General features: G+C 49.9%; 1 protein-coding gene across 2 annotated transcripts in view; it reads right to left on the bottom strand.

Annotated features, from left to right (window-relative positions):
- LOC123345251 (zinc finger protein RFP-like) overlaps positions 1-12,321 on the bottom strand; it is a 60,596-nt gene that overhangs the window by 5,503 nt on the left and 42,772 nt on the right. Inside the window, exons 1-6 of one of the 2 annotated variants that reach the window (XM_044981997.1) lie at positions 10,928-10,949; positions 8,624-9,037; positions 7,212-7,307; positions 3,371-3,601; positions 1,785-1,807; positions 1,087-1,202 (exon numbers count right to left, since the gene is read on the bottom strand). In XM_044981997.1, coding sequence (XP_044837932.1) covers positions 1,087-1,202; positions 1,785-1,807; positions 3,371-3,601; positions 7,212-7,307; positions 8,624-9,037; positions 10,928-10,930 — 883 coding nt within the window. In that variant the 5' untranslated portion in view covers positions 10,931-10,949. Of the gene's footprint in view, positions 1-1,086; positions 1,203-1,784; positions 1,808-3,370; positions 3,602-7,211; positions 7,308-8,623; positions 9,038-10,927; positions 10,950-12,321 lie in introns of those variants that run through there. The other variant, XM_044981995.1, reaches the window with a different exon arrangement.

Below are 12,321 nucleotides of genomic sequence, written 5' to 3'. Positions count from 1 at the left end.
ATGCCTAGGGAACATTTACTGCAAAAACAGAGGTGAGGAGTGATTTTAGGCAGCTCAGCGGGGGGCTTTGTGAATCCCAGTGTGGTCTGATTCTGGGATTTCGGTGCCTAAAATGGCAGGTAGACACCCAAGTGCTTTTGTGAATCTAGCCTGCACCCTTTCTCTCTGCCTTTGGGCTCAGAGGCCAGTTCAGAGGGCTGGGTCTCTAGAGAAAGGAAGGACTGGAAGAGGTGATTTCATGTTGTATTAACTCTGGTGACATTCCTACCGTTAATTAATGTAACTGTGCTTGAGAGAGAAGCTTTAGAGCTTACTCAGAGCTTTTCTTCAGGTCTGTGTAGCTCAAAAGTTTGTCTGTCACCAACAGGAGTTGGTCCAATAAAAGCTGTTACCTCCCCCATCCTGTCTAATATCCTGGGACTGACCTGGCTACAGCAGCACTGGATGGAACCGTGCTGTAATGCTGAGACAGCCCGAAGGAAAAGACCATAGATTGAGAGGCAGATTGGAATGGGGAGACCTTTCCAGCGAGGCCAAACTAAACTGAAATCATCATCCAAAATACACATCCTGCTCTTTTCCATCTCCCACCTTCCTCCAAGGATCTCTAAGCGCTGGGGGGCCATTCACTAATTAGCACAACAAGGTAGGGTGGTCATTATTTCCTCCTTTTGAAAGATGGAGAAACTTGAGGTACAGACTCTGGGATTTTCAAAAGGGCTGAGGCCATGTGATGGCCAACTCCTATTGACGGTCAGAGAGAGAGAGATGGGTGCCTAAATCCCGTAGGTCCCTTGGAAAATCCCAGGCATGGAAGTTACATTCAATATTTTCTATAACACCTGGTGACGGTGTATGTCTGAAATTCTGAGTGACCCATTTGGACACCGAGGGTTGGATCTGAGACAATCCAAGTGGAGGCCTGGAGAACTGGCATCAGCCCTGAGCCCTCCCCATCCCACCCAAAAAGACTTCTAGCTGGGACGAGCTGAGAACTAATAGGCCAGAGTCCATCTCCTTCATCAGTCAGAGGCGCATCTCGACGTATCATCACCGTAGCATGAACCCAGATAACTGTTAAGTTACCTTTGAATTTCTTTAAAGCTTCCTGCAGACAAACATTTCTTTGGGAAGAGACGTCAACTCTCTCTCTCAGGTCCTCTGGCACGGCCATTGGTGTCTCGAACTTCAGCCTCTCACACCTAGAGGGGGAAAAACAAAACAAGTCAGAACAAAACCAGCTATTCTAAATCTTTTCTGTCTTTTGGGAGAATGAGCTACCAGAGGCTGCTCTCTCACGGGCTCGTTGTGAGCCTCTAACTCCCACTGGTGAGTCAATTGCCCTCCTCGCTGGAGTTTTTAAGTGCTTAGATCCTCAAATGGGAGTTAAAGAGAGTAAGGGACCCAGAAGCTGCCCCTCAGAGAGAAGGGCCTAATCTCATGGGAAAGGATGCTCCAGTGGTTAAGGGGTTGCTGTAGGACTCTGGAAACCCATGTTCCACTCCCTTCTCTGCCACAGCCTCCCTGCATGACCTTCGGCAAATCACTTAAGGCCTGATTTTAAAAGGTGCCTCCTGGGATTTTCAAAAGCACCTAACCAAGCTAGGCTCCCAACTGCCACTGATTGCAATGGGAGGTGCCTAACTTGCTTGGTGGAATTTTCCAAAGCAGGTAAGTGCCTAGCTATATGTCAGGTGTCTAAATACCCTGCAAAATCTGACCCCAGGGATCCAATCCCCTTCAACATCATGAAGCGTAAGGGGGAGTGGGAAGGAGCTACGTACCTGCTCCAGGTGCTTTTGATGTCCTAGAAGAGAGAGAGGGGAGAAGAAGAAAAAAAAGAGCTCAGTCCCACGAGCCAGAAGCTGGTGATCCCTCCTGCTCTGGAGAGAACTCACTTGGCCATCCCTAGTTAAGCTCGAGATGCAATTCTCTGTAGTTGCACATTTAAACTTCCATTAATAGATTTCAATGGAATGGGGCCCCTAAGCACGCACCAGGATTGTGGGTTTTCTCCTTCTAAATTCTATTTTGCCTGTGCCAATGGCACTTGCTCAAACAGACTGATCAGACACATTAATCCCTGACTTCCACATGCAACTGCTGTGTCCAGAGCATTTGCCTTTCTCAAGCTAAAAGCTCCATTTATGCAATTCTGGTCAGCAATTCTGGAAACTGGATTCATTCCCATTTCTTAATAGGCCCTGCAAAGAACTTCGCTTTCCTAATCTCCCACTTCCTAGACACTGGAGTTGTGCCGTTTACTGCTTCCAGATCATTAGGGCCCTTCATTTTCCGTTTTTATTTTAGTTAAACTCTGATAAATTCCCAGGAAAAATTACCACCACAACAAAAACAGACGGAAATCAGTGCAAAAAAACTATTAATTTTTCTAGGTAAATGTCAGGGTTTGTTTTGGTGGATGGAAAGACAGGAGAAAAAAGTATTCAGTAGATTAATGCTTTGAATTCCGTTCATCACTGTGGTTTGCTGCAGAACTAAAACAGAGCTCAAAACACAATGCCCCTCTGAGTTTAAGAAAACAATACATCTGTAATCCCCAAATAAAACTTTTCATTTGAACCAACAGTTTACTGGTGTAGACTTAGAACTATTAGCCTATAAATATTCACATTTGATAATTGGGCCACACTATTAGCAGCGCATACACTCAACTTCATCCGGTTTGCCTGTTTGTTTCTTTAACCCTTCTGAATACTTCCTTGTGTTCTGAAACGTATTCTGATACAGATTTTCATTTTCTTCCCATTTTAGCGTGTCAAATCTTTAACCCATTGTCTGCTAACAGTTTGAAATGTGTACGTGGTGGGTGTGAGATTCATCAGTACACTCAGATGCACACGCACTTCAGACCTTGTGTGCCTGCCTGTTGGTTATTGTGTGTATCTTCTAGAACAATATGTTCTTCCTTCAGCAGGCAGCTTTCACAGACTAATGTATTATCGTAATACAGAGATCTCATGCACTGTATTGTATTTTCCTAATAAAACAAGTATTTTATATATATTTGAATGATACAAAAGCAGGATGAAAATCAGAAAAAAATGAATTTTACTTTTTTGTAAAACCCAGCAATTTTTTGGTAAAATTGGTTTAAACTGAAAACAAAGGAACTTACGTATGATGTATCAAAAAGGCCTGAGACATCTGCCTTTAAACCAGCAAATCTGTTTCCACACTGGAAATATTAGAAATGTCAAATGTTGTTTTCCCTCGCTTTGCTAAAGGAAATGGTGACAGTCTCCATTGTGGAGGGGGACCTTTCCAAGAACTTAATAAACTCCAAAGTTAATCACTCAGAATCTCTCCCTTCCCTGGGCAGGGATCTGGGTGTCTCTAACCGTCTCACCTGCAGGAATTGGCTTGTTGGCTGCTGATACTTCTCTTCTATCTCACTGATCAAGTCACTGAGACGGGAAATCTCCTCAGACACTTTGGAGACATTTTCATCCTGTAGCTTCACAATTTCCTTGTCCAACTCTTCCAGCTGGGCCAGCAGGAGTCGCTCTTGCTCCTCCAGGAATTGCCGCAGTTGCTCAAATTCAGACACAATCTTCTGCCTCTCAGCTTCTAGCTTTCCCTGTAATGAAGGGACAAACAGGGAAAGGACACGTCAGGGACTAGGGTTGCCAGATGTTCAGTTTTCGAAAAGGAAACCTGGCAGTGTCTGGTCAGCACTGCTGACTGGACACTAGAAGTCTGGTTACCCACAGTAACTGGCTTCCAACACCAGGAGATGGGAAGAGCAGCAGTTGCTGCTGGGAGCCTGGAGGAGCACTCAGGGATGGCTCTGGGGGGAGAGAAGTATGGGCAGGTTCCCCATCCTGCTCCAATCACCCCTCTACCCCTGGAGCACGGCTCTCCCTCCCACGCCCTGTCCCAGTCACCCCCTCCAGACCCCAGAGCCCTGCTCAGCTGGCAGGGGGAGGGAGGTGGAGAGAGCAACAAGCACCAGTGAGAGGGGGAAAGAGGATTGGGGGTCGAGGCCTCGAGGGAAAGAGGCAGAGCCTGGGATGGGGCAGGTTCCAGCGCTCAGCGTCCAGTTGGGAAGAGTCTGGGAACAGTTCTTAGAGCCCTCTTTTTATATCAACCTACTACAAACATATGGTCGAGATTTCAGGAGAACATGCCTGATAGTTTCTAGAGAGATTTTCTGATAGTCTCTCAGCTGGCCTGAATGAATAACATGTTCCAAAGCGCCTTGGTGACTTAGGAGTCCAATTCCCATTTTCAAAGTTACTTTTGGTGCTTAGGAGCCTAAGTATCTTTGAAAGTGACTTTTGAAAATAGAACTTAGGGTAAATTTTCAGAAACAGCAAAATCATTTAGGAGCTGAAAGCCATTTAAAAAAAAAGTGTATAAGGAGCTGCTTTTAAAAGATATTTAGGTGTTTAAAGAGACATAAAAGTCCTGAGAGGGATTTTCAGTATTACTTAGGTGCCTAAGTCTCCTTAACTACAGAGGACGTTAAGTGCTGCTTAGTTGCTTTTGAAAAATCTCACTAGGCCTCTCTGTATTTTAAGCTCCTAAATACCTGTGAGAATCTGGCCCTTAACCACTTGCAAAATTGTAAACCTTAGGCTTCAAAATCACTTAGGCACTTTTGAAAATGTCACCCAATATCTCTAAAATGATGAGTCTTCAGGTCAGGGTGGCTTAGTATATTCTGCTGATCATCTAGAGTCTTCCAGTAGCAGAAAGGTTGGAAAGGGGGGGGTCTGACTCCGTATCAGGAATACATTGGCAGAGAGTTGTGGAGACAACTGAAGGAATGTTCTGCTGGTTATCCACACAAAACGTCAGGTACAACATATACTGTGCAAAATGCTTTTTCTCCAGCTCTTATGTTTCATCTGGCATTCTGTTAATTACATTGTCCCAGAGGAAAGCAGTCATGTCTGGTGGTTATAGATCAGAGGTGGGCAAACTATGGCCCGCAGGCCACATCTGGTCCGTGGGACCGTCCTGCCCGGCCCTTGAGCTCCCGGCCAGGGAGGCTAGCCCCTGCCTCAGCTTGCCATGCCACCAACGCTCTGGGTGGCATGGCTGGCTCCGTCCAGGTCACGCGGCTGCGAGCTCCTGATGCTCTGAGCGGCATGGTAAGGGAGCGGGGAGGTTGGATAAGGGGCAGAGGGTCCCAGGGGGCCGTCAGGAGACAGGGAGCACGGGGCGGTTGGATGGGGTGGAGGTTTTGGGGGGGCGGTCAGGGGACGGGCAACGGGGGGAGGGTTGGATAGGTGTGGGAGTCCTGGGGGTGGTGGTTAGGGGCAGGAGGTCCTGGGGGGGGGCAGTCAGGGGATAAGGAGCGGGGGGGAGTTGGAGGTTCTGAGAGGGACAGTCAGGAGGTGAGAAGTGGGAGGGGGCAGATAGAGGGCGGGGGCCAGTCTGTTTGGGGAGGCACTTTTTAATATATTTAACACCATTATAAATGCTGGAGGCAAAGCGGGTTTGGGGTGGAGGCTGACAGCTCGCGACCCCTCATGTAATAACCTTGCAACCCCCTGAGGGGTCCCGACCCCCAGTTTGAGAACCCCTGGAGTAGAAGTTTCTGGATATCAGGGAATAACGTACAGATTATCAAGGGGTGCGAAGTTCAGCTTAAGATCGGGTGGCATAAGGAATAAATAATCTGCAATATCCCCGATTGGGGGTAAAAGGTTAATGGGTCAATGTACAGACATTGAGATATGAGGGTATGTTGTTCATATAATAGCTATCTTCAGGTGTGGAGTATAATGAGTGGATATGATGATGATGATGGATTGACCCTCATTTTGTGAGATATGACGTTCAGTAAGTTTATGGTTCCATTTCATAAGGTCCAACGGACAAAGTCTCTCGGTCCCCAATACATCATAGCTAAATAGCCTGATCTAAGCTTGACCTTGCTCCTAATTAGTACATTTTATCTCAGTTGAACTGGACAACGTGACTCTGCACACCACACTGGGGTCAAATTAAATTAGGTTTACAATGTTTGCATGTCAGGGGTTTACACCAGTATAAAGACATTACAGTAAGAAGTGATTTGAGGTACAGCTGTACTACACAACTGTTATGGTGGTGTGCAGAGCATGTACACTATATGCCCCTGCTAACATCCCATAAATAGCAGTGTAGATGGTGAGACGTGGCTTAAGTGGAGTCGTGATATGGCTGAACCCTCTGGGTATAAAACCTACTGTAGTGGGGCAGCTACCCCATTCCTGGGGGAAAAGGTCGGCTGATTGGGGAGGAGGCCACAGCTGTGGCCACACCCAATCAGGCCACAGCTGGCCCTGATATAAGGGCTAATGGAGGAGCTGGGTCAGTCTCACTCCAGCCTTGGAGTGGGAGGGACGTAGCTGCCTGGGAGCTCAGGGTACCAGAAGCAGAGCAGAGCAGAGCAGAGCAGTGCTGGGGAAGTGCAAGAGGAGCTGGGGAGCTCCAGCCTGGCAACTCCCCAGGCTGAGGCTTTGTTAAGGCCTATGGAGGTACTAGGGCTGCAGAGGTGCAGCCCGGAGAGAGGCAGAGGCAGAGGGTCCAACCCCCTTGCTGATGATGAGTGGCCATTACAGACTGCAGGCTGCCCCAGTGAGTGGGGGCTAGATGACAACTGGCAGAAGCCACTGAGGCAAGGTGGGGATAGGGGGAGTGGGTTGGGGGGGCACTGCTGTGGGGCAGCACCCCCTGGTAAGGGGTACCAGGGTCCAGGAGAGACACAGGGACCTGAGGCAGGAGAGATTCTAGCCAGCAGGAGGCGCTCTGAGTGCTGGAAAGAGCTAATTCCCAGGTGACCAGCAGGAGGCGTTGCGACAGCGAGTCAGTGGTCTGCTACACCTACATACATGGCTCTATAAGCCCCAAGCAGGGCCTCCCCTATCTGCACTATTTTTAGCAGTGTAGTGTCCTGCTGCCTCTGCACTACCAGAGCCTTTCCCCACCGCAGGTAAAGGCTCCAGAAGTGGGGAAAGGCTCTGGCAGCTCTGCTGCCTCCCCCTGCTGGAGCCTTTTCATTCACCCACCACAGCGTGGACACAGCCTGTGCTGTGTAGCTACACATGCCCTGCAGGTCACCCCTGCCAGAGCTGTACCGTGTAGATGTAGCTAAATCGGGCAGTGCTGTGTACAGACCAGGGTTCACACTCTCCCCACACAGAGATACCAGCTCTGACTGATGGAACTGCTGGATCATAACAATAGGCACCTACCAGATATTCCTGGCTTTGCGTCTCTCCATCCTGTTTCCACTCCAGAAGTTCTTCTCTCTCTTGCTTCAGGGTGTCCAGTCGGGTTTGAATTTGTTCCTGAGGCAAGAAAAATAATGTTTGGGAGGGTCAGGGGGCTGAGGAGTCTGTCCTCACAGATACATTTATGTACATTGCATATCCCTCTCAGGCTATCCCACAGACAGTGCTCCTGGCAATGTCACAATTGTCTCTTAAGAGGTGGAAGACTCCAGTTCCAATCCCTTCTCCTCATCAGGCAGAGGGAGAACTTGAACCAGGGTCTCCCGCATACCACGTGAGCACTTTTTCCACGAGGCCAACCATTATGAAGAAGATCTGCTGTCTCCTCCTCGGCTGTTTTGTGTGGACTGACAAGTGCAGAACTCCATCGTGCAAGAAACAGCTTAGATGCCTAAGCCGCCTGACTCCAGGAGAGGGGTTCCCAGGTGTGGATCACAGAGACAGGCGCACTCCTACACCAAACTCTGAGGTGGCGGGTCTTAGGACACACCCCTCTCAGCAGCATCTCCCATTGTAAACCTGCAGCTGTACGAATACATCTGTGTTGCTGCAGTGCATGCGGTGGAGATGCTCTATGCTGATGGGAAAGAGCGCTCCCATTGCCATCGGCATAATAAAGCCACCTCCACGAGCACCAGAAGCTTAGCGTGGCGGGAGAAGCTCTCCTGCTAACATAGCACTGTGCACACGAACGCTTATGTCACTCAGGGAAGTGAAACATTCACAGGCCTGAGCGACATAAGTTTTGGCGGCATAGGCTGTATTTCAGACAAAGCCTAATTTAGAACAAAATTGTCAGACACAGATTAACATGATTTGTTGGGGGTGGTGTTGTGCAGGGTGCTTTGCATTTGTGGGTGGATCTTGAGGGAGCGCTGGGCATAGTGGGTCTGGGGGCTTTCTGGCCATAGGGAGTCAGGGGGTGCTGGGCAGGGGGAGAGGGGGTTCTGTGGCACGGCATAGCTCACCCCCAAGGAGAAGGGGCAGGCTGGCAGCACATGGCTAGGCAGGCCACTGTGCATCTGGCAACTGCCGCTTTGTAAATAGTGCCCTGGGACTGAAAGGAGCAGGGTCGCCTCTGCCATGCCATACCCCATTGCCTCTGGCTGGCCCCTCGCTCTGGGGACTGACCTCCCCGTGCCATGCTCCATTGCCTCCAGGGGGGGCCCACAAATATGTTTGGTGCCGGGCCCACAAACGATTAATCTGGCCCTGGCTCTAAGGGACGGTGAGGGGGCGTGGATGGGGTAAGAGGGGTGTAGTTTAGCGCCCCCACTCCAAAAACTGTCCCAGCACCACTGCAGCCACATCTACTGTGGCCTGGGCTCTGCTCCCGGCCCTATGCCCAGCCCCGTGCCCAGCCGTGGCCTAACCTTCTGCTCCCGGGCAGCCTCCTCTATGGGGACCACCCTGTGAGAGTGGTGAGCCTGGGACTCCCTGCAGATCACACAGATGAGAATTTGGTCCTGGTTACAGAAGAGTTTGAAAGGCTCCTGGTGCGCGTTGCACAAAACTCCTGCTGCTGCTGGGACACTCAGCTGCTTGGCTATTTCTACAAAGTTCCCCAGTTGCCTGTTCGGCCTCAGGGTCCTCTGGAGAAAGGTCTCTCTGCACTGAGGGCAGGAGATGTCTGTATCCGATCCCTCCCAGCACTGGGTGATGCAGGCTTGGCAGAAATTGTGCCCGCAATCTAAAGACACGGGATCCTTAAAAAAACTCAGACACATGGAGCAAGTAGCTTCATCTCGGAGGCTCTTCAAAGGATTCCCTGCTGCAGCCATGGCTCCCTGCAGACCGAGTAACAAGGTAAGTTTCGTTTCCTGCCAGACCCAGCAAGCAGCCTTGTAAAGCAGATTGCCCAGCTGGGAGCCAATCACACTCTTCGGCAAAATCACAAACAAACAAAAAAAACCTTCAACACACACACAACACACCAGAAGCCCCGCCCCCCCGAAAAGCCTCCAAACAAGCAACATGCTACTTAAAGCAATGAAGCAATTACATACACAAAGAGTGTTACTAATCCCTAATAGTTAGAGATCATTTTAAACCTTGACCAATTTATTCCTTCCAAAAAAAAATATTTGCATCAACTTAACTATTATAACTCTGGGGTTTCTAGTTATTCATATCATCAATATCCAATCCCTTTTTTGAATCTTGCTAAATTACTGGCCTCAAAAACACCATGTGGCAATGAGTTGCACGGTTGAATTATGGGTTTTGTGTAAAAGTATTTCTTATTGGTTTTTCAATTTGATCCCTTTCCATTTCATTGACTGTCCTCTTGGTCTTGTGTTATGAGACAGGCAGAAAAGACATTCCCAGTCTTCTCTGGCCCATTCATTATTTTATATCCTTTTAGCCTATCCTCTCTTAGTCATCTCCCGTTCTTTTGAATCTTTTTTACCAAAAGAGGTTTTTCAGGCCCCTCATCATTCTCGTTGCCCTTCTCTGAACCCTCTCTAATACTGCAAAATCCTTTTTCAAATGGTGTGACCAGTACTGCACACACTACTCTAGGTTGGTGGTTTTCAAACTTTTTTTCTGGTGACCCAGTTGAAGAAAATTGTTGATGCCTGCGACCCAACAGTGCTGGGGATGAGGGGTTTGGGGTGTGGGATGGGCTCAGGGCTGGGGCAGAGGGTTGGGGTGCAGGGGCAGTCAGGGCTCTGGGCTGGGGGTTCAGGCTCTGGGGTGGGGCCAGGGATGAAGGGTTTGGGGTGCAGGAGGGGGCTCTGGGTTGGGGGGGTCTTAGGGCTGGTGCAGGAGATTGGGGTGCGGGGTTGGGGAATGCCTCAGTCTTACCTCTGGCAGCTCCCGGTCAGCAGCGCAACCAGGGTGCAGAGGCAGGCTTCCCGCCTGTCCTGGCACTGCGGACTGCAATGTGCCCCAGAAGCGGCCAGCAGCAGGTCCGGCTCCAAGTCACAAGCGGCGCTGCGAGGTTCTGCGCCCCCCCCAGCTCCCATTGGCCAGGAACCAGCCAATGAGAGTGAAGAGCCGGTGCTCGGGGCAGGGTAGTGCAGAGAGCCCCGTGGCCCCCCACCCAGTGTAGGAGCCAGACCTGCTGCTGGTCACTTCTGGGGCGCAGCGCGGTGTCGGAACAGGTAGGGACTAGCCTGCCTTAGCGAGGCAGCACTGCCGACAGGACTTTTAATGGCCCGGTTGGCGGTGCTGACCAGAGCGGCTGTGACCCAGTCCTTTCCATTCCGCAATTCAGTTCTGGGTCACAACCCACAGTTTGAAAACCACTGCTCTAGGTGAAGGGAAGCCATCAGTTGATGCCTCACAGCACAGGCCTGGGGGAAAGTGACCTGGATGCATGGAGAACTTGGTATTGCTCCTCCAACTTTTTGCCGGCTTTGCATTTTTAAGAAATGGTTTCAGAATTGGCAATTTGCTTTTGCAGGCTGGGTCCAATATTGTCTAGGGGCTGACCCATGACCTGTAATGTCTCAGATACCTACAGACCTGTGGACTGCATGTATTTTTCGATGCAAGGGTATTGCAGCCTGAAATTACAGGAATGAGGAACTCCTTCATTTGTATAAATATGTTCTAATCAGACCCCATTGGGTGATGCCAGTGACCTTAGAACAGTGGTCTCCAACCTTTTCATCTGGTGGGCGCCAGACGAAGGACCGTGGTGGCGGTGCAGCACCCGCCGAAATACGTACCATGGAAACGTGGGCAGCTTGGCTGTTTGTTCCCCAGACGTCAAGGGGCTGGAGGAGAATCCAAGCTCCACCGAAGGTTGGTCTCTAGAACTGTCCCCGAGTCCTCCAGGAACGGGCACCGGACGTGGAACCTGCTGGCTTTTGAAGGAAAGATGACCTATGCGTCGATCATTTATTTCCATCAGCACTGGGGGACCTGGGGTTACAGGCGGCAGGTTTGTATAATTTTTGGTGGTGCCCAAAATGGTGGTCCCCCCCCCCGCCCCGTAAGCTGATATAAAATGAAGCTACAACGCGTCGGCACCACAAGATTACAAGGGTCAATTAAAAGTGGAAAGTCAGAAGCAGCACTTGCCTACTTCAATATACGGTATTAAATTTTGTTGCACCTGTTGTGACAAAGTGGGAATGTTCTTAATGTTTTCTCTGACTCCTGTGTGGGTGCCTCAGTTTCTCCCGCAAGGTGCCAACTGAAGGTGTTGGGGACAAAGAGATCAGGTGGCCTCCTTGCCCAGAAGAGACACAAAGGCCAGAGGAGGGAGTGTCAGTTTGGAGCTGGCTGGGGAAATGGGGAGAGGCCCAGAACTTGGGTCTAGGCTCCCCACCCTCCAAGATGGACCTGACAGAGGGGTCCTGTTTTCTGTACCTACAAGCTTTGTTTTAGACTGTGATCCTGTCGTCTAATAACCTTCTGTTTTACCAGCTGGCTGAGAGTCACATCTGACTGCAGAGTTGGGGTGCAGGGACCTCTGGTTGCTCCAGGACATACCTGGGCACAGTCGCTGCAGAAAGCACACGGTGTGGAAGGGCATGCTGAATGCTCCGAGGTCAGACCCAGGAAGGTGGAAGCTTCTTGCCCTGGAGACAGTTTGCTCAGAGAGAGGAGGCTCCCCCAGAGTCCTGACTGGCTTTGTATGGAGTAGTTCCAAAGCATCCCAGCATCCCCTTCCACACTATGTGCTTCCCGGAGTCCGCACAGGCACTGACACTCCCTCCTCTGGCCTTTGTCTCTTTTCCAGGCATTAGGAGGCCACCTGATCTCTTTGTTCTCCAACACCTTCAGTTGGCAGCTTGCAGGAGAGCAGCCCAGGCCATCAGTTGCCCGGAGAAAGGGTTTCGGCCATTCTCTGTGCAGACGGCATCACACTGGCACTCTAGGGCTCTACAACAATCACACCCCCTTATCCCACCATCTAGATCCTTGAGAAATGCATAGGGGAAACTGAGGCACCCACACAGTATTCAGAGAAAACATTAAGAACATTCCCACTTCATATCACCTGTATATGACTAGTTATATACTTTAAAGGGGTGTAAAATAATCAAGTATTGTGCTAAACACAATGATACGCCAAACTGACCACCAAATTTAAGTTGCACGTTTTCCCCCTCAA

The sequence above is a fragment of the Mauremys mutica genome, chromosome 12 (assembly GCF_020497125.1).
Source record: "Mauremys mutica isolate MM-2020 ecotype Southern chromosome 12, ASM2049712v1, whole genome shotgun sequence".
In the NCBI taxonomy this organism is placed as follows: domain Eukaryota; kingdom Metazoa; phylum Chordata; order Testudines; family Geoemydidae; genus Mauremys; species Mauremys mutica.
This window is presented reverse-complemented; position numbering and strand designations above follow the sequence as displayed.